Genomic DNA, 24,401 nt, shown 5'->3' with positions numbered 1-24,401 from the left:
GGGGGTACCAGCTGCCCTGGGGCTGCAGAGGGAGAGGGAGGGGGTACCAGCCACCCTGGGGCTGATGGAGATACTCAATGTAAAGCTGCTGACACAGGGAAAAGCAACTCGTAAACTGAACCTGAGCCGATCAGAACTGATTAATACCATCTAGAGTCTGCAAAAAAAGTAGGAAAGATAAGGTAATACAAAAGACTTGTGGGATGAGGAGCAACATGGTAGTACTATCAAGGTCTCTGGTTCAGGGCCAATAAAGTGAAGGCACGTGATAAGTTGATGAGCCTGAGCCAGCACGACTTGAGAGAGATTTTTAAAAAAAGATAAAGACCCTCTGGGAAAACTTGGGACACCAACTATCACAGAAGGAAACCTAACATCCAGGACTTGGTGACAACATCGAAAGGGAAATGCCTGGTCAGTATCAGCCTTCATTAGCAGCAGCAGGTATCCTGATCGGGTATTAGCTTTTAGATTTATTGACTACTTGGGAAGTGTCAGAGGACCCTCGTGTTCAAACAGGTTCTTGTTCAGTTTGTGGGAAAGTATATAAGCTTTAGTTTGGAATAAAACCTACATGTGTATTGTTTAGTATGTTAATAAAGTAACTTGTGAAGTTATGAGAATTGACTCCTCTTGTACATGCAAGCAGCCAGCAATTGCCACACACAAACAGGCTCGAACATGCTCTCCTCCCACTTCCTACTAAAGTTTGCCTAGTTTGCTCTAAATCATGCTTTCTAATTTTAAAATTGATTTTATATCCAGTAACATGGACTGTATGACAAGCTGCACGTGTGAATACTGACCAGTTTTGCTTATCCGTGATATCATCCTTTTTGTTAGCAGTTTAATCATTGTTTTTGTGTGAAAACTAACTTCCTAGATTTACATTCTATTGATATTCTCCTCCCTAAATGCTAATTTAATCTTCCTTTTTGGAAAAGGATCTGGACGTGGGTGGATGAGCAGAACAACTGGATTTGCAAGGCTGGGGAGGAGAAAGATGGTCCCCAGTATCTCCCATTGTATCGTGGACCTAATGCGATTTTAATCAACGTAATCAGCTATTTTACCAAGAATCACCTTGAACTCTGTTTTGTACTTGTCAGAAGTTGTTGTTGCTACTAGTAATTGGTATTGAATGTCCTAAATGGACGAGAGCTGAAAATGTGTCGCTGGAAAAGCGCAGCAGGTCAGGCAGCATCCAAGGAACAGGAGAATCGACGTTTCGGGCGTTTATGCCCGAAAAGTCGATTCTCCTGTTCCTGACCTGCTGCGCTTTTCCAGCAACACATTTTCAGCTCTGATCTCCAGCATCTGCAGCCCTCACTTTCTCTAAATGGATGAGAGACTTGGTTGTTGAAAGAAACTTAATGTTGGGTCAGGAAGTAAGAGAACTGGGCAATTTCTCTTCCAGGTAAGAAGGGAAAGTGAAGTGCAAATGCTAATATGATTGGAAAAAATCAATTTTAATAAAAACATTAGAGATTTGGAAACATGAACAGGGTAGAGACTGATATCAAATTTATGCAGCAGCTGTAAGGAGAGCTTTCATTAGAGTCCTACTGGCACAGAAATAGACCCTTCGGTCCAACCAGTCCACGCTGAACATAATCCCAAACTGAACTAGTCCCACCTGTCTGCACCTGGCCCATATACCTCCAAACCTTTGCTATTCATGAACTTACCCAACTATCCTTTTAAATGTACATGCATCTGCCACTTCCTCTAGAACTTCCTTCCATACATGAATCACCTTCTGCATTTTAAAAAAAATATATTTGGCCCTTGTTTTCAATCTCTGTCCTCTCACTAATGTGCCCCTTAGTCTTTGAATCCCCTAACCTAAGGAGATGACAACTACCATTAACGTTATATATACCCGCTCATTATTTTATAAACTTGTATAAAGTCTTCTCTCAACCTCCTATGCTCCAATGAAAAAAAAGTCCCAGCCTATTCAGCCTTTCTTTATAACTTAAACCTTCCATAGCCATCAAAATCCTGGTAAATCTCTTCCAAACCCCCTCCAGCTTGACAATATCCTTCAGATAACTTTTTTTTCCAGAAAAAATCAGAGATGCTGTACATCTCTATGAATCTATGAAAAAGAACTCAGACTACATTGAACTCCGTTAATTTGGATGAGGGTACATCACAGAACTGTTAATGCAGAAGGAGGCCATTCAGTCCATTGTCTGTGCTCGTTATTCAAAACCACAGTATACCTGTAACATTACTGTCACTTTCTCTTTGTTACCCTCCATGTTCTTTCTTTTAAATAACAGCAAATTATAAAGGTCTGGTTCGCTATGTAAAAATGTTTTTCCTCATGTCACCTTTGTCAATCACCTTGATCCCTTGGCCAGTGGGAACAGTTCACTCTCCATCGACTCTGTCCAAAACCGTCATGATTTTGAACACCTCCATAGGATCTATCTGGTTATGTAGGGTTAGAGCTGAAATATTAAGCTCTTATTGTCCTTGCTGGGTGCTTACTGATCTATGGTGCATTTCCTGTTTCAGTGACAATTCGACAGTGCTCAAATTTGGTGCTCATTTACTTTAACATGACTAGCAAAACCTATTTCAACATGTGGGACGGTCACATTTTAAACGCCAACTGAATTAAACATTCCTCTAATAGAGATGACCAAACAATATTCAAATACACAATAGGTTCTCTATATTTCTGCACCTTAGTGCTGGTCTATGCTTGAGGCAATTTACCATCACCCTGTGTCCCTTGGCAGGTTGACCCATCATGGAAGGGATCCAATTTGTTGTATCTACTGCGCGAACTTCCTACAATCAGGGGAAAAGCCGGCCTCTGGAGTTCCGCATCCAGCAGCTGAAGGCGCTGGAGAGAATGCTCGATGAGAAAAAGGAGGAATTTTTAGTGGCGCTGAGAAAGGATTTACACAAGGTTTGGAACATTGCTCGTGTGATGTGCTCGGGGGGAGGGAATTCTTATTGGGCTGGTAGTCCAGAACCCCAAGCTGATAGTATGGGGATATGGATTCGAATCCTACCACGGCAGCTGGTGAGAGACTTGAATTCAATAAAGATCAGAACCAGAGAGCTAGCCTACCTCTGACCAAGTAACTGCCATTGATTGTAGAAAGCCTCAGTTCGTGAATCTGCTTGAGGGAAGGAAATCTGCCCATCCTTCTCTGGTCTGACTGTTAGGTTCTTTTCCCAAGGTTTCACACACGGGATGCAATTCGCGCACACCAACCTCTGTAAACAGTTAAAGTTTATTAAAGCCTGCACAAGCTGAGGTGACCCCCTTTGACCCTCCTCGCAGGTGTGCAAAGTCGAGTCAAAGTGAGGCTCTCAGCAAAGAAAACACATCTCCTTTTATACAGGTCAGTTGGTAATGCTCATAGATACTCTGGCCACTCCCCCTGACCTCCCATAACCACATGTTACCCCAGGTACAATGATAGGATGAGATCAGCCTCGGAGATAATGTAAATGTAAATGCCCTAATCCTGGGGAATCATTATGCAAACAGTTTCCTGACTCAGTGATTCCCCAAGACAATGTAGGTGTGATCTGTCCTAATTTTGGGGCAGCCCTGCAAACAAGTTCTGGCTCCTCTACTTCCCTGGACAATGTGGGTGTGATATACTGCAGTATTGGGGGATGATCACACAAACGAATTTGCTTGGCTTGGGGATGGCTTAAAAAAGCATTTCTGAATGGAAGGGACTGAATGAGAGTTTAATTTGATAATCGCTGTAGAATAGTAGGAAATGGCTGCCCAGATGAAGTGTGCATTAACACAGGTAGTCATCCGCATTCCTGCATGCTCTCTGTGAGATGGGATGTCACCCCCACCCACCTCCAGAATGTTCAGCTTCTTGGAGAAAGACTGTACAGTCTAACCCTTTAACATTACATTAATTTCCAGAGAGTGTACAATTTAATCTTTTAACATTGCATGACCAACGTGTGACTCCATACCCACAACAATGTGGTTGCCCATGGGGGATGGCAATAACTGGGCTGGCCAGTGATGTCCAAATCTTAAGAATGACTTTTAAAAAATGATTCACCACTTTTAACTAGATTCCACGCAGCCTTTCCTGCTTGAAACACCATGTTCATTCCTTAACAAAAATTCTAAAGTTTGAAGCGTTAATTTGGTATTTTCCCTTTTTTTAATAAAATATTTATTTTCCTTGGGATGGTGTGAGAGGAGACAAAGTGTCACAATCTGCAGGCTGGTTGGAAGTAAATGCTCTTGTCATAGGTTTGACCATCTTCACACTGACCCATTAAATGGTTAGTCCTATAAAGCGGGAGAAAGTTATTGGCTGTCTGATTTCTCGTAATAATGAGGAGAGATCCTCGCTCACCTGCCGCCGTGGTTAGCACTGCTGCCTCACAGTGCCAGAGATCCGGGTTCAATTCCCGACTCAGGCGACTGACTGTGTGGAGTTTGGACATTCTCCCCCTGTCTGCGTGGGTTTTCTCCAGGTGCTCAGGTTTCCTCCCACAGTTCAAGGATGTGCAGGTCAGGTGAATTGGCCACGCTAAATTGTCCGTAGTGTTAGGTAAAGGGGTAAATGTAGGGGAATGGGTGGGTTGCGGGTCGCTGTGGACTTGTTGGGCCGAAGGGCCTGTTTCCACACTAAGTAATCTAATCTAATCTGTAAGTAATCTAATCTAATCTAATCACCTGACAAGTCATTTGAAAGTCAGTCCAGCTGGTCTGCATCTCCTGCTGTAACTTTGTTGTGATGTGGGAAACAGAAAATAGTTATGTGCCCGTCAGTCATTCATCCAACATTGTCCTAGGATGGAGTTTTGATCAGTGCTATTGTAGTTAGTTAATAAATAAATCATGGCTTCCCTACAATGTGGAATCAGGCCTATTGAGTCCATCCTGACCATCTGAAGAATATCCCACCTAGACGAACCTCCTACCCTCACCCTGTAACCCTGCACTTAGCATGGCTAGTCTACCTAACCTGCATCTTTGGACTGCGGGAGGAAACCGGAGCACCCGGAGGAAACCCGCGCAGATACTGGGAGAATGTGCAAACTCCACACAGACAGTCACCCGAGGCTGGAATCGAACCTGGGTTCCCAGTGCTGTGAGGTAGCAGTGCTAACCAATGAGCCACCCTGATTGCCCAAAGGAAGGGTCAAATTGCCAGCAAATCACAGTTACTACGATAAGGGCATCTTGGATGTTGTGGCTGAGCACCCAGACAGCTCCAGAGGTACAGTGATGAATGGAGAAGTTACGGTTTGTATGATGGGCTGTTTAAATAGCTGTTTCCTTATAGGTTTGGGGACATGGGTAAGAGGAACTGGAACTGTATAATAATTAAAGAAAGTTATCTCTTTGTAAGAAACTGCAATGGGCTTGGGTGAGGGATGCAGAGAAAAGTGACAAGCCATCACATCTCCAGTTCTGTCCCATGTTTGTATTGAGTTAGCTAAACACAGCCAGGGTGAACAGTTGTGAAGAAGTAACTACCCGGTGAACGAGTGAGAGGCTGAAGAGGTCTGCTCTAGTTTTTAGCTTTGATTACTATATGTAAGCTGCTCCTTCTCCCACGGCCCTGCCCATTACACCCAACCTCCTGGGTCAAACAAGCTTGCCGGGCTATTGGCTCAGCTCCTGGGCAGTATGGCGACTTAGATGTGAAACGGAAACCTGGCCAGTCCCTGGGGAGCTCCACTGTAACATCTTTCCATTTGGCGACCTGAAAATGACCAATGTGAGTGTGATGGGAGTTGGGAGTTTGTGATGAGTTAAGAGCTCAATTTTGGAAAAGCATCTTTTAGAGAGTGAGTGTTTATGATCAGTGTAATTCCTGTTTGTGAATATTAGTGGCTGTGTGTACTGTCCTTGAATGAGACCTTAAACATCTCAGTAAATGGTACTGAGACACACACAGCAAGTTTGTTCTTCAGTCTTTACCAGCAAATCTCCATCATATTGATGCAAGCATACAAGGTAGGAGGAGGCCACTCAGTCCTTCAAACCTGCTGCTATTTAATAAACTCATGGCTGATCTGATTACCCTACATTACCGCCCATCCCAGATAAACTTTTACCCCCTTACTTGTCACCAATCTATCTACCGCTTCCTTAAAATGAGCAGAGGACTGTGTTTCCACTGCCCTTTTTCTTGAGGAGAAGTCTCAAAGGCTCACGACTCTGAGAGAAATATGAGGAGAACCCTGTATGCGTGACCCCTGTATTCTGGATTCTCCCACAAGAGGGAACATCATCTCCAGAGGTCCATGTGTGTTTTGATCATCTTGTCTCTTGCTTTTCAAAGCTACAGCAGGTATAAGCCAAGTCTGTTCCATCTTTCCTCTAAGACTCTCTTCATTATTGTAATGATGGAGAGATCTGTGCATACGTGGGGGTCATTGGGTGAAGACTGCACGCTGGCCTGCAATGCTGTATGTGCTATTGAATAGTTCACTTCGACACTCAGACCCGTTCTTTTGAGAAAGTGATCATGAGTGCCACACCAGAAGTTGCACTGTCTTGAACAGGAAGGAGCATGAAGGTAAAAGAGGTTTTTTAAAAAGATTCTTTTTTTCTCTCTCTCTCTCTCATTTTTTTTTTAATTCTCAGAGTACATTTGATGTGGAGATCTTTGAAATTGCCGGCATTCTGAATGAGATTTCCCTGGCCATCACCAAACTCCCTGAGTGGACTGCACCAGAGTATGTGTCAAAGAGTACAATGACGTTAATGGACACTGTTTATATCCATCGAGAGCCTCTCGGAGTGGTGCTGATCATAGGGGCCTGGAACTATCCCTTGGCCCTTATAGTCCAGCCTCTAATTGGGGCAATTGCAGCAGGTAAATTAATTACTTCCCAATCTCTGCCGGAAAGATCATAATTGAGAATCACTCGTGGGATTTTCCTTTTCAATTGCTTACTTTGAGTTTTCCCAGTTAGCTTGGTCTCTTGTTTGCCCAATCCAAGTGTTTACTTGTTTGTGAGTAGCCTTAAAACTGAGTGGGGTTCTGCCTCCCACAGCTGCCCCCCCAACCCCCAACTACCCAAAAAAATCATTCCATGCATTTACAGTGACCAGGACTCTGGATAGTGATTGGGAGTGGAAAGGCTGGCTTTTCTCCTTCACTGCACAGTCTAGACCATCATTGGGATTCACTGAATCTCCAACTGCAAGTTTAACACAAGTGTGGTTGAAAATGGAGTCATTCTCATCCACCAAAAGATGTTGTGAAACTTGAAAGGGTTCAGAAAAGATTTACAAGGATGTTGCCAGAGTTGGAAGGTTTGAGCTATAAGGAGAGGCTGAACAGGCTGGGGTTGTTTTCCCTGGAGTGTCAAAGGCTGAGGGGTGACCTTACAGAGGTTTATAAAATTACAGGCAGGATGAATAGCCAAGGTCTTTTTCCCAGGGTGGAGGATTCCAAAACTAGAGGGTATAGGTTTAGGGTGACGAATGATTTAAAAGGGGTGACTTTTTCACACACAGGGTGGTACGTGTATGGTATGAGCTGTCAGAGGAAGTAGTGGAGGCTGGTATAATTGCAACATTTAAGAGGCATTGGGATGGGTATATGAATAGGAAGGATTTGGGCCAAGTGCTGACAAATGGGACTCTATTAATTTGTCGGCATGGACAAGTTGGATGAGAGGATCTGTTTCCATGCTATATGTCTCTATGGCAATGACCTTTAACCCAGCTATGAACACAAATAAATTATCGCCAAGAATTGACTGTGCACAGAGATGCTAAGAGGTAATTTGGGATATTACATTGGGAGGGTATCAGATGCTTGTAGCATGAACTGTAATGGGTTGATCTTTTCTCATCCACAACAATGCTGATGGTAATCTGAAGACTCCACATTTTGAGCCTGTGCTATTTTGTCTTGGCCTGGTTTTGTATGTCAGTCACAGTTAAGAGCCATTTACCCACGGAGAGGACGGAAAAGCTAAGAGAAGGAAATGTTGATGGATTTTGAAGCCTGGGTGGAAAGATGTCTGCATGGAAAATAAACGTCAGCCTGTATAGGTTAGGTTGAGTGTTGCGTTTTGCACGATTGTTACTGTGAGTTTTCCAGTTTCCACTGATTGTCCTTGTGTTATGTTCCTGTCCACAGGAAATGCCGCAGTCTTGAAGCCATCGGAAGTGAGTGAGAATACGGCCCATTTACTGGGGGAACTCCTCCCTCAGTACTTGGACAAGGTGGGTGTAGATTCCTTCCAAGACCCCAAAGGAGCCATCCACATCCAAAGTTCCACCTTCACTTCCACACATGTCAATTATTGTATCTGTTGCTCCCAAAGCGGTCTCCTCTACATCTACTCAGAGCGCTTCAGAGAACATCTCTGGCACACCAAACCACCGCCCTATGGCTGAACATTTCAACTCCCCCTCCCATTCTGCCAAGGACACGTAGGTCCTGGGCCTCTTCCGATGCCTGGAGGAAGAACGCCTCATGTTCCGTCTTGGGACCCTTCAACCCAATGGCATCAATGTGGAAATCCTCATTTCCCCTCCCCCCACTTTACCCCAGTTCCAACCTTCCAGCTCAGCACCACCCTCTTGAACTGGCCTACCTGTCCATCTTCCTTCCCACCTATCTGCTCCACCTTCCTCTCCAACCTATCACCATTACCCCCACCTGTTGCACTCTCAGCTACCTTCCCCACCCCCAGCCCCAGCCCCCGAGGCTCCCAGCCTCCTTCCTGATGAAAGGCTTTTGCCTGAAACATCGATTTTCCTGCTCCTCGGATGCTACCTGGCCTGCTGTGCTTTTCCAGCGCCACACTCTCGACTCTAGTCTCCAGCATCAGCAGTCCTTACTTTCACCACACTAGTATTAGTCTGTCTCATCAATTTACCTTGTATTGCCATTCAGTCAGCAATCTTTTGAATTTAACATCTCCTGCATTTGCTGCTTTTAAGGAAGAATGCAACTGTGATCCATTAACACATTGTAAAGGGGCAACAGGACTTTGACCCAGTGACAGTGAACGAATGGTGATTATATTTCCAAGTTAGGATGGTGAGTGACTTGGAGGGGTGGTTGGTATTCCCATTTATTGGCTGCCCATGTCCTTCTTGATGGAAATGATTGCAGATTTGGAAGGTGCTGTCTGAGGATCTTTGGTGAATTTCTGCAGTGTATCTTGTAGATAGTACACACTGCTGCTACTGAGCATCGGTGAAGGAGGGCAGTGGATGTGGTGCCAATTGAGTGGGCTGCTTTGCCCTGGATGGTGTCAAGCTTCTTGAGTGTTGTTGGGGCTGCACCCATCCAGGCAAGTGGGGAGTATTCCATCACATTCCTGACTTGTGCCTTGGAGATGGTGAATAGGCTTTGGGAAGTCGGGGGGTGAGTTACTTGCTGCAGTGAAAAGGATCTTGTGCTCCTCAAAGGACAGCAGGTAAGTGTTCCATGGTGTCTGGTCAAACTTTTCACCTCTAACATCTGATAGAGTCATAGGGATGTACAGCACAGGAACAGACCCTTCAGTCCAACTTGTCCATGCCAACGAGATATCCTAAACTAATCTAGTCCCATTTGCCAGCACTTGGCCCATATCCCTCTAAACCCTTCCTATTCATATACTCATCCAGATGCCTTTTAAATGTTGTAATTGTACCAGCCTCCACCACTTCCTCTGGCAGCTCATTCCAGACACACACCACCCTCTGGGGAAAACAGCCCCAGCCTATCCAACCTCTCCCTATAGCTCAAATCCTTCAACCCTGGCAACATCCTGTAAATCTTTTCTGAACCCTTTCAAGTTCCACAACATCCTTCCTTTAGGAGGGAGACCAGAATTGTACATAATATTCCAAAGGTGGCTGAACCAATGTCCTGTACAGGCGCAATATGACACTCCACCGGTCACGTGCCTGCGGTCTGAAAGGGAACCAACCTCTGTCTCCTACCTTCGAGCCAGTTCTGTATTCAAGTGGCTAGTTCTCCCTGTATTCTATGCTAACCAATCAACCATGAGGAACCTTGTCGAACGTCTGACTGAAGTCCATATAGATCACATCTACTGCTCTGCCCTCATCAATTCTCTTTGTTACTACTTCAAAAATCTCAGTCAAGTTTGTGAGACATGATTTCCCACGTACAAAGCCATGTTGACTATCCCTGATCAGTCCTTGCCTTTCCAAATACATATAAATCCTGCCCCTAAGGATTCCCTCCAACAACTTGCCCACCACCGACATCAAACACACTAGTGTATAGTTCCCTGGCTTTTCATTACTACCTTTCTTAAATATAGTGGCACCACGTTAACCAACCTTCAGTCTTCCGGCACCTCACCCATGACTATTGATGATACAAATATCTCAGCAAGGGGCCCAGCAATCACTTCCCTAGCTTCCCCCAGAGTTCTAGGGTACACCTGATCAGGTCCTCGGGATTTATTCACCTTTATGCATTTTAAGACATTCAGCACTTCCTCCTCTATAATATGGTCATTTTTCAAGGTGTCACCATCTATTTCTCCATATTCTGTATCTCCCATGTCCTTCTCCACTGTAAACAGTGATGCAAAATACTCGTTTTGTATCTCCCCCATCTCATTTATCTCCACACAAAGGCCACCTAACTGATCTTTGAGGGGCCCTATTCTCTCCCTAGTTACCCTTTTGTCCTTCATGTATTTGTGAAAATCCTTTGGATTCTCCATAACCCTATTTGCCAAAGCTAACTCATGTCCTCTTTATTCCCAGTATACTCCTACTGTCTTTATACTCTTCTAAGGATTCACTCGATCTCTGTTATCTATTCCTGATATGTGCTTCCTTTTTCTTGACCAAACCTCAGTTTCTTTAGTCATTCAGCATTCCCTACAACTACCCACCTTTCCTTTCACCCTGACAGGAATATACTTTCTCTAGACTCTTGTTATCTCATTTCTGAAGGCTTCCCATTTTCCAGCCGTCCCTTTACCTGCAAACATCTGCCAGGTAAAAACAAGGACTGCAGGTGCTGGAAACCAGATTCTAGATCAGTGTGGTGCTGGAAAAGCACAGCAGGTCAGGCAGCATCTGAGGAGCAGAAAAATCGAGCAGGTAGGACAGATCATGGGGACAGTGCTGAGCTGGAAGTTTGGAACTGGGGTGAGGTGGGGGGAAGGGGAATTGAGGAAACTGGTGAAGTCCACATTGATGCCCCGGGGTTGAAGTGTTCTGAGGTGGAAGATGAGGCGTTCTTCCTCCAGGCATCGGGTGGTGAGGGAGTGACGGTGAAGGAGGGCCAGAACCTCCATGTCCTCGGCTGAGTGGGAGGGGGAGTTGAAATGTTGGGCCACAGGGTGGTGTGGGGGCAAACATCTGACCCCAATCAGCTTTTGAAAGTTCTTGCCTAATACTGTCAAAATTGGCCTTCCTCCAATTTAGAACATCAACCTTTAGATCCGGTCTATCCTTTCCCATCACTACTTTAAAACTAATAGAATTATGGTCGCTGGCCCCAAAGTGCTCCCCCACTGACCCCTCAGTCACCTGCCCTGCCTTATTTCCCAAGAGTAGGTCAAGTTTTGCACCTCCTGTTGTAGGTACATCCACATACCGAATTAGAAAATTTTTTTGTACACACTTAACAAATTCCTCTCCATCTAAACCCTTAACACCATGGCAGTCCCAGTCTATCTTTGGAAAGTTAAAATCCCCGACCATAACCACCCTATTATTCTTACACTGAAATCTCCTTACAAATTTTGTTTCTCAATTTCCTGCTAACTATTAAGGGGTGGAGAGTACAGTCCCAACCAGGTGATCATCCCTTTCTTATTTCTCAGTTCCACCCAAATAGCTTCCCTGGATGTACTCCCAGGAATATATCCTCCCTCAGTTCAGATGTAATGCTATCCCTTATCAAAAACATTACTCTGCCTCCTCTCTTGTCCCTTTCTGTCCTTTCTGTAGCATTTGTATCCTGGAATATTAAGCTGCCAGTCCTGTTCATCCCTGAGCCAGGTTTCTGTATTTGCTTTGATATCCCAGTCCCGTATTCCTAACCATGCCCTGAGTTCAACGTCCTTCCCTATGAGGCCTCTTGAATTGAAATAAATGCAGTTTAATCTGTCTCATTCCCTGCTTTGTTCCTGCCTGCCCTGACTCTTTGACTTGCTCCCTTTGAGAAAGTGAAGACTGCAGATGCTGGAGATCAGCATCATAAAATGTGGTGCTGGAAAAGCACAGCCAGTCAGGCAGCATTCGAGGAGCAGGAGAGTCTAAGTTTCGATCATAATCTCTTCATCAGGACTTCCACCTTTTCCCAACTGTACCAGTCTCTGATTGATCTCTTTCCTCATTATCTCCCTCTTCTCTTTCCCCCCCACCCCACGCACACCCACACACACTTTACTAGTTTAAATCCTCCCAAGCAGCTACAGCAAATTTCCCTGCCAGTTTACTCATCCCCTTCCAATTCAGGTGCAATCTGTCCTTCTTGGACAGGTCGCTTCTACCCCAGAAGAGATTCCAATGATCTTAAAATGTGAATCCTTCTCCCAAGCACTAGCTCCTCAGCCACACATTCATCTGCTCTATCCTCCTATTCCTATCCTCACTAGCTCATATCTTCGGGAGTAACCAGATATTGCTATCCTTGAGGGCCTCCTTTCTGAATTCCTGCCCATCTTCCAATATTCTCCCTTCAGAATCTCCAGTCTTTTTCCTTCCTAAGTCATTCGTTCCAATGTGTACAACAACCTTCTGTTGGTCCCACTCCCCTTTGAGAATATTTCTGCACTCTCCACGATACCCTTGATCCTGGCATCAGGGAGGCAACACATCATTCTGATTTCTGGCTGTCGGCCATAGAAATGACTATCTGTGCCTCTGATTCGAGAGTCCCCATCACAATCACATCCTCTGGATGTGAAAGGTGCCATCTAAATGCATATAGCCTTTATTGAACTGGTTTAATAGCAATTTAATACAAATGATCCACTTCAGACAGCAATGACCCAAGTTGATAGTGACTTGAATCTCCTATCCCAACAACAAGCTGACATTATTTACAAGTTTTTAAGATCATTTTTTATTCCAGATGCCTACTTTCTATTTCCCATATTTTATTTTTCCTCATTACATACACCTCATTACATTAGAGCCAGTCTCATTATCAGAAACTTGGCTGTTTGTGCTACATTCCTCCTGAGAGTCCCTCATTCCCTACGTTTTCCAAAACAGCATACTTCCTCAAGATGGGTTGAGTGTGTTGCTGGAAAAAGCACAGCAGGTAGGCAGCGTCCGAGGAGAAGGAGAATCAATGTTTCGGGCATCCTGATGAAGGGCTTTTGCTTGAAACGTCGATTCTCGTGCTCCTCTGATGCTGCCTGACCTGCTGTGCTTTTTCCAGCAACACACTCGACTCTGATCTCCAGCACCTGCAGTCATCACTTTCTCCTCGTTGCTTGAGATGGGAATAGCCACAGGAGACTGCTGCACTACCCGCCTCCCTCTCCTACCTTTTCTGGCGGTAACCCATCTACCTGATTGTATCAGTAGAAGCAGATTATCTGGTCGTTTATAACATTCCTGTTTGTGGGAGCTTGTTAGAGGTAAACTAGCTGCTGCATCATAACAACAATGATTCCACATCAGCAACACTTTTAATTAGCTGTACAGTGCTTTGGAACATCCTCTGGATGTGAAAGTTGCCATCTAAATGCATATAGTCTTTGATGAACTGGTTTAATAGCGACTTAATACAAATGATCCACTTCAGATAGCAATGATCCAAGTTGATCTGTGACTAGAATCTCATATCCCAACAACAAGCTGACATTACTTACAAGTTTTTAAGGTCATTTTTTAATTCCAGATGCCTACTTTCTATTTCCCATATTTTATTTTTCCTACGAACAGCCCCCAATAGACATCCTACCACTGCCAAACTACTTTGATATTTTTGTATGAATGTTGGAGGCTGAGGGGGCAAACTGATAAAGGTTTACAGAGTTGAGAGGCATGGATAGTCAGAGTCTCCTTCCCAGGGTAGGAATGTCAATTATTGGGGATCGCAGGTTTTATATAAAAGGAGGAACATTTTAAAGGAGATGAGAGGCAATTTTTTTTTTAACGAAGAGGATGGTAGGTGACTGGAGTGCACTAGAGATGGTGGAGGCAGATACAATGTTAAAGAGGCATCTCGACAGATATGAATAGGGAGGGAATAGAGGGATATGGACAGTGTGCAGGCAAAATGTTTTTATTTTAGGAAGGTGTCATGAGTTGGCACTGGCTTAGTGGGCCAAAGGGCCTGTCCCTGTGCTGCACTGTTCTTTGTACTTTGTTCAGACTTGGAATTTGAGTTAGTGCTATCTGTATTAATAGCCCAGTAACTGGTTTACTGCAGGGGGTGTTCCTGGATTTTCCATTTTGTTTTTGTTAAGCTTCAGTTTTGCATGTTATAGCAAAGTGGGTGTGAATGTATAGCTACTTTTTCTTGTTTTACTGTCTGTCTTGTACTTATGACGTTGACATCCAGATCAAACATGCTCTGACTGAAAGGTGTTGTGAAACTTGAAAGGGCTCAGAAAAGATTTACAAGGATGTTGCCAGGGTTGGAGGATTTGAGCCATAGGGAGAGGCTGAACAGGCTGGGGCTGTCTTCCCTGGAGCATTGGAGGCTGAGGGTGACCTTATAGAGGTTTTACAAAATTGAGGGGTATGGATAGGATAAATAGACAAAGTCTTTTCCCTGGGATAGGGGAGTCCGGAACTAGAGGGCATAGGTTTAGGGTGAGAGGGGAAAGATATATAAAAGAGACCTAAGGGGCAACTTTTTCATGCAGAGGGTGGTACATGTCTGGAATGAGCTGCCAGAGGAAGTGATGGAGGCTGGTACAATTGCAACATTTAAGAGGCATTTGGATGGGTATATGAATAGGAAGGGTTTGGAGGGATATGGGCCGAGTGCTGGTAGGTGGGACTAGATTGGGTTGGGATATCCGGTCGGCATGGACGGGTTGGACCGAAGGGTCTGTTTCCATGATGTACATCTCTATGACTCTGACTGAATGAATGGGGGAGGGGCTAAACGGCCTACTCCATTTCGTACAAAAGCTCCTTTTGAAAAATTGGTCATATAACTGTTTGATCTTTTGAGGCCGGATAAATAGTTCTTGACACTTGCAATCACCTTCCTTTCCCCCCAGGATCTTTACCCTGTCATTAACGGAGGGGTCGCTGAGACAACAGAGCTGTTGAAGCAGCAGTTTGATCACATCCTGTACACGGGCAGTACCAACGTTGGCCGGATCGTCATGGAGGCTGCGGCCAAACACCTGACCCCTGTGACCCTGGAGCTTGGCGGGAAAAGTCCGTGTTACATTGATGCTGACTGTGACTTGGATGTGGCCTGCAGGTTGGTTTCGCTGTCAGGGTCGGCAATGCCGCACTGCTGCAGCGGGCAGTGATCCAAGTGTGGGTTAGAGGCATGTGTTTACTGCAAGGTGGATGGAGCTCCACTCCATTCAAACATGCAGCAACTCTCCAGGTTACATTCTGGACCACCGAGCACTCCAGTATTGGAACTGCATAGGTTCTAGAGTAGAACATGGGGGGAGTGAGAATAATAGGATTAGGCACATTGCTGTAACGTTCTGCTACTGTTTGAGCAGCAAATTGTGAAAACATAAACCTTGAACACTCTGTTTGTTTGTTCCAGACGTATCGCTTGGGGAAGGTACACAAACAGTGGTCAGACCTGCATCGCTCCAGACTACATCCTGTGTAGTAACAATATCCAGGATGAAGTGGTGAAGAAGATTGGCTCAGCCATCTCTGTGAGTTTAAAACGCAGAAACTGTCTGTCATTTAATATGGAGAGAGGTGGTGGGAGGAGCAGAGGGGCAGAGAGAGCCGCTGAAAGAGGAACGCCCTGTACCGGCGTGGGTGGGATTGTCCTCTGAACGAGTTGGCTTCACAACGATTCTCCTCGATCACTGAAGCCTGTGAGCTGTCCTAGTCCTGGTCATCGAGGGGTTAATCTCTGAGCTGGCTTCATGCTGCAGCAGCTGTGCTGCTCAGTCCCTTCTTGAAGATGTACTGTGTCACAGGATTACAACACCAGTAGGTCCAGCAGGTCAGTGTTGGGGTTGATCCTCCGTGGGAATTCTTATCCCACGTGCCTTACCTGTTCCCTTTTTATCCCTCTGTTTTTCATTCAGCCGCTTATGGAATCTCCTCTTGATTGTTGATGTAGTTTCTGACTCTGTCACTAACTCTGACTGTGTACGGTCTCAAAGCCACCTGTGTCAAATAAACACTTTCTCCAGCTCTTTCCCTTACCTGATTCTCGACCTTTGACCCCCTGCCAGTGTCAATCCATCTTGCCCCTGCCCCCTCCCACCAACCAATCTCTGTTTGGATGAAGAGGGGTCCTAACTTTGGAAATGTCGGTCGATTGTTGAAGGCTATGGGGAGGAGGCAGAAAGGCAAGGATGGGATTGGCCGTGACATTATTGAAAGGCGGAGCTGACTCGAAGGGCTGAATGGCCTCCTCCCACTCCTTGGTGGTGGATGTTCCTGTGTTCCGCCCACCTGAGTGTTGTTGTCATGGAGACGGGCAGCAGTTACATACCCAGTCCTGTAACTCGAGGAATCGGAATGGAGATGAGATTGTTTTAAATATGGAGCATCAATGCCGTGAGCAGCTTTTAGGTTTTGTTTAAAATTCAGTCCCTGGTTGTGAGCATCACTGGAAACACCAGCATTTATTAGCAATCCTGAGATGCCTTTTGAGAAATTGATGTTGGATTTCCCTCTTGAACCACTGGGACCAGTTTGCTTGCAATGGGCTTGCCGTGTTCAGGGGCAGTTAAATCTAAGTTTGTCTGGAGTCACGTGTAGGCCCAGACTGGGTGACGATGGTCTGTTCCCCAATCACACAGAGGGCACTAGTGAACCAGGGTAACCAGGGACTGGGAATAAATGCTGGCCTGGCAGCAAAGTCCATGCCCCAAGAGTGAATAAAGCAAAGAAAGTTGGGTTTTTACTGCAATCAAACCACTTTGTGGTCAGTTTTCCCGCTACGATTTTATTAAATTTAATTTCCAGCATTTTAACATGAAATTCCAAATCTCAAATCACAGACAAACTGAACAGCTTTTATCCAAAACACCAATGTGTGTTCTCATCATTAATGTCACTTTGTTACTGGATTTATTTTGGCAGAAGACTTCACTGATGTCCACTCTTCCTGACCCCTCATGTCCAACTGCTTTATTATTGATCCACTCAACTAGGCGTTACCTCCTAACGTTGTAGCATCCGGATGGTTATTGGAGTGTGTTCCCTACCTGACCATTGCTCCTTGTTCTGTTCCAGGAATTCTACGGAGCTGATCCCCAGAAATCCCCGGATTATGCACGTATCATCAACAAACGACATTTTAAGAGACTGATGTCATTGCTAGAGGGAGTGAATGTGATGTTTGGTGGTCAAAATGATGAAGAGGATCTCTACATAGGTACTGGTAGAGGCAGACTGAGGGAAGTGTAATCATTAACCCCAGAGCACAGTGACCTGTTTGTTAATACTGGTGTCAGTCAGCATTCTCTCTTATGTAACAGATAATCAATGGAGCTCCTTTGAATAAATAAGTCACTTTTTTGTCACCTTTTGCAACTGCCAATCTTCTCAAAGGTTATTTTCAGCTAATGTAGTCATGTTTGGCACAGAAGGGAGTCCATTTGGCCCATCCTGTATTGATGGCCTCAGTATGAATGTGTTGCCAAAGAATTTGAGAATAGGATGTTCTACACCATATCCCAATCCACTGAGGTCCCCCTCCTGATATCCTGATGAATTAGAGGCGCTGGTCGGAGGGAAACCCTTTCTGTAGAAACATGAGGGAGATTCTCTGAACCGCTTGGTTTGAAACCAGGAGGGGTTGGCAGTGACCGGGGCACAGCGAGGGGCAAGGGTGGAGGGGAGCCTGAGGTCAGGATGTATTGAGCAATGGCCCTTTCCTTTACTGAAGAAAACCTCTTGTTGATGTTTGGGCAGCTCCCACGATTGTGACTGATGTGGATCCCAGCTCCAGGATTATGCAGGAGGAGATCTTCGGCCCATTGTTGCCCATCGTCACGGTCAATAGTGCCGACGAGGCCATTCACTTCATCAATAAGAGGGACAAACCTTTGGCTCTTTACATCTTCTCTCACAACAAAACGGTAAGGATCGCAGCCTCTGTGAATGGCCACTTTGCATTTCAGGTGTTGGTCTCCTTGTCTCTAGTTGAGAAATATAACCTTCATTTTGGTGTTCTGTTAGAATCAAGCTGGAGGGCTACCTCCACTCCAGCCTCAGTAATCCATAAGTAACAATGTAAAATACAGAGTGCTTTCTCCAGTTGTCAAGGAATACCTCATTAACATCAGGTTTTAAGCAACAAGACCTAGCAACCAGGTTTCCTAACTAACGCAATTATTAGTTTATTAGCAAAACTAAACCATCCAGTAATGATACGACTGGTTAACATGCACAATCAGTAATATAGAAATGTAAATCTTTATCACACTAAGTATTGTCTGAGTTCAAATGCAAACAGACCCACGTACTCTTCAAGAGAAGATGTAGAGGTGCCGGTGTTGGACTGGGGCAGACAAATTCAGAAATCACGCGACAACAGGTTATAGTCCAACAGGGTTGGTTGAAACCACAAGCTTTCAGAGCATAGCCCCTTCACCAGGTGAAGTGGCTTTCTTCAAGAATAGAAAATACAAACTTTTTTTTTACTTTTTATTTTAACGAGAAAAGCATTTCCGCGAATGAGTTATTCTTGAAGGTAAAAAAAGAAGCATTGAATGTTTTGAAGTTGGTTGCTGGCATGTCCTGACGTGTTCTCTAATCCCCAGTCACACTTGGTTGTCTCTGAAGTTTGGCAGACACATCTTGATCAGGAAATACAATTTTGTGATGTTCTTTAGGAAGGATGATTGAAAGAACAAAGAGGTTTAGCCTTGACAGGGGGCTTTCCTTTTCAAGAATGAAGGAGATCAGCTGCGCAGCTTGTTCTTAGCAGGCTTTCCTCCAACTGAACTCGAACAAACAACAAATCTCCGAGCCTGTCGATTGTTTTAAGGACAGCCCCAGCAAAGCAAGCAGGCACCACCAGCCGCGTGATTGATGGGAATCTTTATTTTTTAAATTAACTCCTATATCCATGGAGAGCATTGAATAACCCATTCTTAAAGAAAGTGCTCCAGGATTTCCACAACATTTGAAATGAATTCATTTCCTACAGCCCTTTAAAGCCCAAATCCTCCAAGTAATAAATAAAGCATCTTGATAAGACATTGAACTAACTGTTGTCGCAGTGTGTGTACACACCGTGAAGCTGGAAACCAACTGTGGCCATGATAATGTTATAATAGATCTAGGAGTACATGGTAATGAGTCACTGTGCTAAAAGCAACCCATATCATAATCCTAACCAATACTAGGAAGGATCACTGGACTCCTAACGTTATCTCTGATTTCTCTCCATAGATGCTGCCTGCCTGCAATTTCTGTTTTTGTTTGGTGTGGTGTTGGTATTGTTGTTGTCCATGTCATACAGGACTGGGTATGGGGTGGGGTTACAAACATAGAAGGATGGAATTAGACACTGGAACTAGACTGAGCCTCCAAGCTGGAAAGACACCAACGAACCAGTGTTACTGTCCCACCCCCAATCCCCAAAAAGGTATTGGATGGAGCTGAATCCTGTGGATAAGCCATCTTTGAACCCTCTAAAGCCAATGTCTTGCCACACCTTCGGCCTAGAGGGTAGGTCACCCACCTGGTCCCACAAGGCCGTCCAATTGGGAGCTCCAGGAAGCTCCTTGTTTGCCTCCACTTAAATAGTGGCCCGGCTGAGGTAAAGAACTCTTTGCGGACAATGCTGTTCCTGTGACTTTCCGACCGATGTCCCTGGCGAGCAACCTTCGTTGGGGCTTATTTCTAGATTGTTCTGTGATGTGGGGAAGGTCCAGGAGGGTGGTTACTGATGGGCTTTCTTTTTGCTGTGTTGCTGTGAAATAGCCGGTGGTCGTAGCTGCCACATTCACAATCCTGAGCTCTGGAACCCTCGCTTTCTTTTCTCGCTCCTTTTCCCTCTCCGCTGTGGTCACCCTGTTATATCGGAAAGATATTATCAGGCTGGAGAGGGATCGGAAGAGATTTACCAGGATGATGCCAGGAATGGAGGGTTTGAGTTTTCACCGGTGTGTGGGTTGAGGGGTGACCTTATAAAAGTTTATAAAAATCATGAGGGGCATGGATGGGGTGAATGGCAGGTGTCTTTTCCCTGGGGTGGGGGAGTTCTCAACTAGGGGGTATATTTTTAAGGTGAGAGGAGAAAGATTTAAAAAAGACACGAGGGGCAACTTTTTCACCCAGAGAGTGTATCACATGCAGAGTGACCCTCCAGAGGAAGTGATGAATGTGGGCACAGTTACAGTGCTTAAAAGACGTTCAGATAAGGAGATGAATAGGAAATATTTGGAGGGATATGGGTCAAATGCAGGCAGGTGGGATTGCTTTAGTTTGTGATTATGGTCAGCATGGACTGGTTGGGCCGTAGGGCCTGTTTCTGCTGTAAGACTCTGCCTTCTAAGCTGTTGCTCAAAGCTGAACATGAGAAGCAAACCTTTGTTTTAACCTTCCTAACGTCTCTTTACGTGACCCAGTGTGAAAATTGTTTCCAATAATGCTTATACAATAAATGATATTAGTGGATGTGCAAGTAAAACTTTGATGGATGTGGAAGGCTCCTTTAGGGCCTTGGATAGAGGTGAGGGAGGAGGTGTGGGCGAAGGTTTTACAGTTCCTACGTAGCCAACAAAGAGACAGGTGTAGCTGGGGCCCATATGGGTGCCCAGGGCTACTCCTTTGGTCTGGAGGAAGTGGGAGGTGCTTCAGTGGTAACATTGAGCAATCATTCAATAACTTAAATTTAATGTTTCGAATGTGAGCATCATTGGCCATAGTTCCTGACCATAATTCCCCCCAGCAGGTGATCGTGAGTTGCTTGCTTGAACTACTGTAGGTATATTGATGAAGGTTCATGGTATAGTCCTGTTTATTTGCGAACATAGGTTTTCAAGTGGTGGAAGAAGTGTTTTTTCAGTTTTTAGTTATGTCAGGTCATCTTGAACAGTGAGTTTAAAAGAAAGTTTGAAGAAATCATGCAACTTGTAGATAATTAGGCTGTAAGCCACCCGAGGAGCTATTTAGTGACTTAAGTTTTACAAGGTAACTGAAGAGGCCCAGTCAGTAGTTTAGCAATGGCAGAGGGTCTGTTGGTTTAGCAGTCTCCAGGACAGAAGAGAGGAAGTCATCCCACAAGGCTGCTGAAGACATGAGCTTATGAAACCCATGCTAAGGAATAACTGAGTTGAGTTAGCAGTTTGTTTTAGGGGTATCAGGAAGAGACAATAACTGAAGAAAAAAGCATTGAGTGAATACTGAAATTTCTGGAAGAAAAATCTGATTACAGCTGAACAAGGAACTCCAGTGGAGACTTTTTACTGAGATTTGTAAGTTTGTTGGGGTCAAAAGATTGAAACTTTCTTTCAGATACCTGTAATGAGACCATTTCAAGTAGGCATATGTAGTGAAATGTAGGTTTGTTTTTCTTTTGTGTAATAAACTTTTCTCCTTTTTATCAGTAGATTTGATAGAAATGTTAGACAATGAAGGAAGTTACAAAGGGATCTTGATGAAATGTGTCAATGGGCTGAAAAATGGCAGATGGAGTTCAATCTGGATAAATGTGAGGTTTTGCACTTTGGTAAAACAAACAAGGGGAGGGCTTATATGATTAATGGTAAGGTATATTGTAAAACAGAGACCTGGGGGTTCAGGTAAATAATTCTTTGAAGTTTGGTTCACTGAGACAGGGTGGTTAAGAAGGTGTTTTAGCATGCTTGCCTTCATTGGTCAGACCACTGAGTACAGGAGTTGGGATGTCATGTTGAGGTTGTACAGGAATTGGTGAGGCCTCTTCTGAAGTGCTGTGTCCATTGCTGGTCGTCCAGCTATAGGAAGGATATTATAAAGCTGGAGACACTTCAGAAGAGATTTACCAGGACATTGTCAAGTATGGAAGACTTGATTTATAAGGATAGGCTGGGAGTTTTTTCATTGGCGTGTAGGAGGTTGCGAGGTGACCTTATAGAGATTTATAAAACTGTGAGGTGTATGGATAGCACTAACAATAGGTGTCTTTTCCATAGGATGGGAGATTTCAAGACACTGGGGGACATTAATGTGAGGGGGAGAGATTTTTAAAAAAGACTTGGCAATTTCTTTACACAGGATGGTTTGCATGTGGAATGAATTTTGAGGAAGTGATGAATGTGGGTATAATTACAATGTTTAGAAGACATTTGGATAGATCCATGAATAGGAAATGTTTGGAGGAATATGGATTAGGAGCAGGCAAGTGGGACTAGTTTAGTTTGGGATTATGTTCGGCATGGACTGGTTGGGCCGAAGGGTCTATATGGTACGGTAGTGTTGTAAAACAGGCCTAGGGGTTCAGATATATAATTCTTTGAATTTTGGCTCACAGGGTGGTTAAGAAGGTCTCCCCCTTGGGTCTGACCTCCTCATTATTGCTGTCAGCTGGGATTGAAACACCCACATCGCCATGATGGAGAGATTTGGGAAAGGATGATGATTATATCTCCAAACCAAAATGGTTTGGGGAGCTTGTAGGTGATTGGTGTTTCCACGTGTCTGCAGCCCTTTATCCTTGCTGGTAGGTGTTGAAGATTTGGCAAGCACTGTCAATGAAACCTTGGAGAGTTGCTGCACTGCTGTCACTGGGTCAGTGAAAGGTGCATGATAAGATGATGGATGGGATGCTGATCATGTGGGCTGCTTTGTCCTGGATGACATTAGGCTCCTTCCATATTGGTGCTGCACCCATCCAGGCAATTGGAGAATATTCCATCTCATTCCTCACAGGAATCTTGTAGATGATGGGCAGGCTTTGGGAAGTCAGGAGGTAAGTTTACCACCCATCTGGCAACCACCAGTCACAGAGACTGGAATAGTTTAATTGAAATAAGTTTTATAACTGCAGATTTTCTCTCTGTCTCACTGCAGTTAATCAAGAGGATGATCGCAGAAACTTCCAGTGGAGGTGTAACCGCCAACGACTGCTTGATCCATTACAGCGTTGACACACTCCCGTTTGGGGGTGTGGGTGAGTCAGAAACATGAATTTTGGCTCTTGTCAGTGCTGGGTGGATAGAACTGAATAGACACCATTGGGAGTAAAGGGGAAAGAGCTTTGATAAAAGCCCTCACTTGTTACATTGTTGTAGGAATCCCTCATGTTGGGAGCAGGACCTGTAAAGGGGCAATGTCCAGGACAATAAGGTTGAAGACCCATCTTGTTCTTTCTTTTGATTTGAGGTACACCTTCAAAGAAGAATAGTGAACATCTTATGAATTCAAAGTGAGCGATTTGGCACTTGAGCCCAAACCACCAATAAGTTAGCTCATGGCTGATCTGATTGTGGCCTTAACTCCACTCACCTCCATACACTTTCATCAATGTAATATCTGTATAGTTCTATCTTCACATGTTGAATCGCCGTTGCAATCTGGGGAGGAGAATTCCACAGATTCAAGACCCTTAGTAAAGAAAGGAATACTACTCCTCTGTACCTTTTTAAATGGGGGACCTCTTATTTTTAAAAGTTGTCAGCTAGTACTAGCCTGTCCCACAAGAGGGAGCCATTTTTTCGGCTATCAGGTGGACGACCTTAGGATGTTTGTTTTTAATTTATTTGTGAGCTGTGGGTGTCATTTCAGAGCTAGTATTTATTGTCCCAGACGGCAGTTAAGAGTCAGCCACATTACTGTGGATCTGGATGTAGGCCAGGTCAAATAAGGAAGGCGGTTCCCTTCCCTATTAGGGATGAGCAAACCCAATAGTCTGTAGAAACATCAACGTAGAGTCATAGAGATGTACAGCACGGAAACAGGCCCTTTGGTCCAACTTATCCATGTCGAACAGATTTTTAAAATTAATCCAGTCTAATTGGCCAGCACTTGGCCCATATCCCTCTAAACCCTTCCTATTCATACACCCTTTCAAATGCTGTAATTGTACCAGCCTCTACCACTTCCTCTGGCAACTTATTCCATATGCATACCACCCTCTGCGTGAAAAAGTTGCCCCTTAGGTCCATTTTATATCTTTCCTCTATCTATCTGTGCCCATATCCCTCTAAACCCTTCCTATTCATACACCCATCCAGATGCCTTTCAAATGCTGTAATTGTACCAGCCTCTACCACTTCCTCTGGCAACTTATTCCATATGTTTACCACCCTCTGCGTGAAAATGTTGCCCCTTAGGTCCATTTTATATCTTTCCTCTATCTATCTGT

The 24,401-nt window shown here is 44.5% G+C and overlaps 1 protein-coding gene across 4 annotated transcripts in view; it reads left to right on the top strand.

The window, feature by feature from the left end:
• The window catches only part of LOC122563925 (aldehyde dehydrogenase family 3 member A2-like), a 55,026-nt gene that overhangs the window by 24,215 nt on the left and 6,410 nt on the right, over window positions 1-24,401 (top strand). For 3 of the 4 annotated variants that reach the window (XM_043718179.1, XM_043718178.1, XM_043718176.1), the window contains exons 2-9: window positions 2,754-2,926; window positions 6,611-6,842; window positions 8,121-8,206; window positions 15,163-15,371; window positions 15,675-15,792; window positions 17,336-17,477; window positions 18,017-18,183; window positions 23,108-23,207. In XM_043718179.1, coding sequence (XP_043574114.1) covers window positions 2,765-2,926; window positions 6,611-6,842; window positions 8,121-8,206; window positions 15,163-15,371; window positions 15,675-15,792; window positions 17,336-17,477; window positions 18,017-18,183; window positions 23,108-23,207 — 1,216 coding nt within the window. In that variant the 5' untranslated portion in view covers window positions 2,754-2,764. Of the gene's footprint in view, window positions 1-944; window positions 1,057-2,753; window positions 2,927-6,610; window positions 6,843-8,120; window positions 8,207-15,162; window positions 15,372-15,674; window positions 15,793-17,335; window positions 17,478-18,016; window positions 18,184-23,107; window positions 23,208-24,401 lie in introns of all 4 variants that reach the window. The other variant, XM_043718177.1, reaches the window with a different exon arrangement.

The sequence above is a fragment of the Chiloscyllium plagiosum genome, chromosome 28 (assembly GCF_004010195.1).
Source record: "Chiloscyllium plagiosum isolate BGI_BamShark_2017 chromosome 28, ASM401019v2, whole genome shotgun sequence".
Taxonomy (NCBI): domain Eukaryota; kingdom Metazoa; phylum Chordata; class Chondrichthyes; order Orectolobiformes; family Hemiscylliidae; genus Chiloscyllium; species Chiloscyllium plagiosum.
Note: the sequence above shows the minus strand (reverse complement) of the source record. Positions and strands in the feature narration are given on the sequence as shown.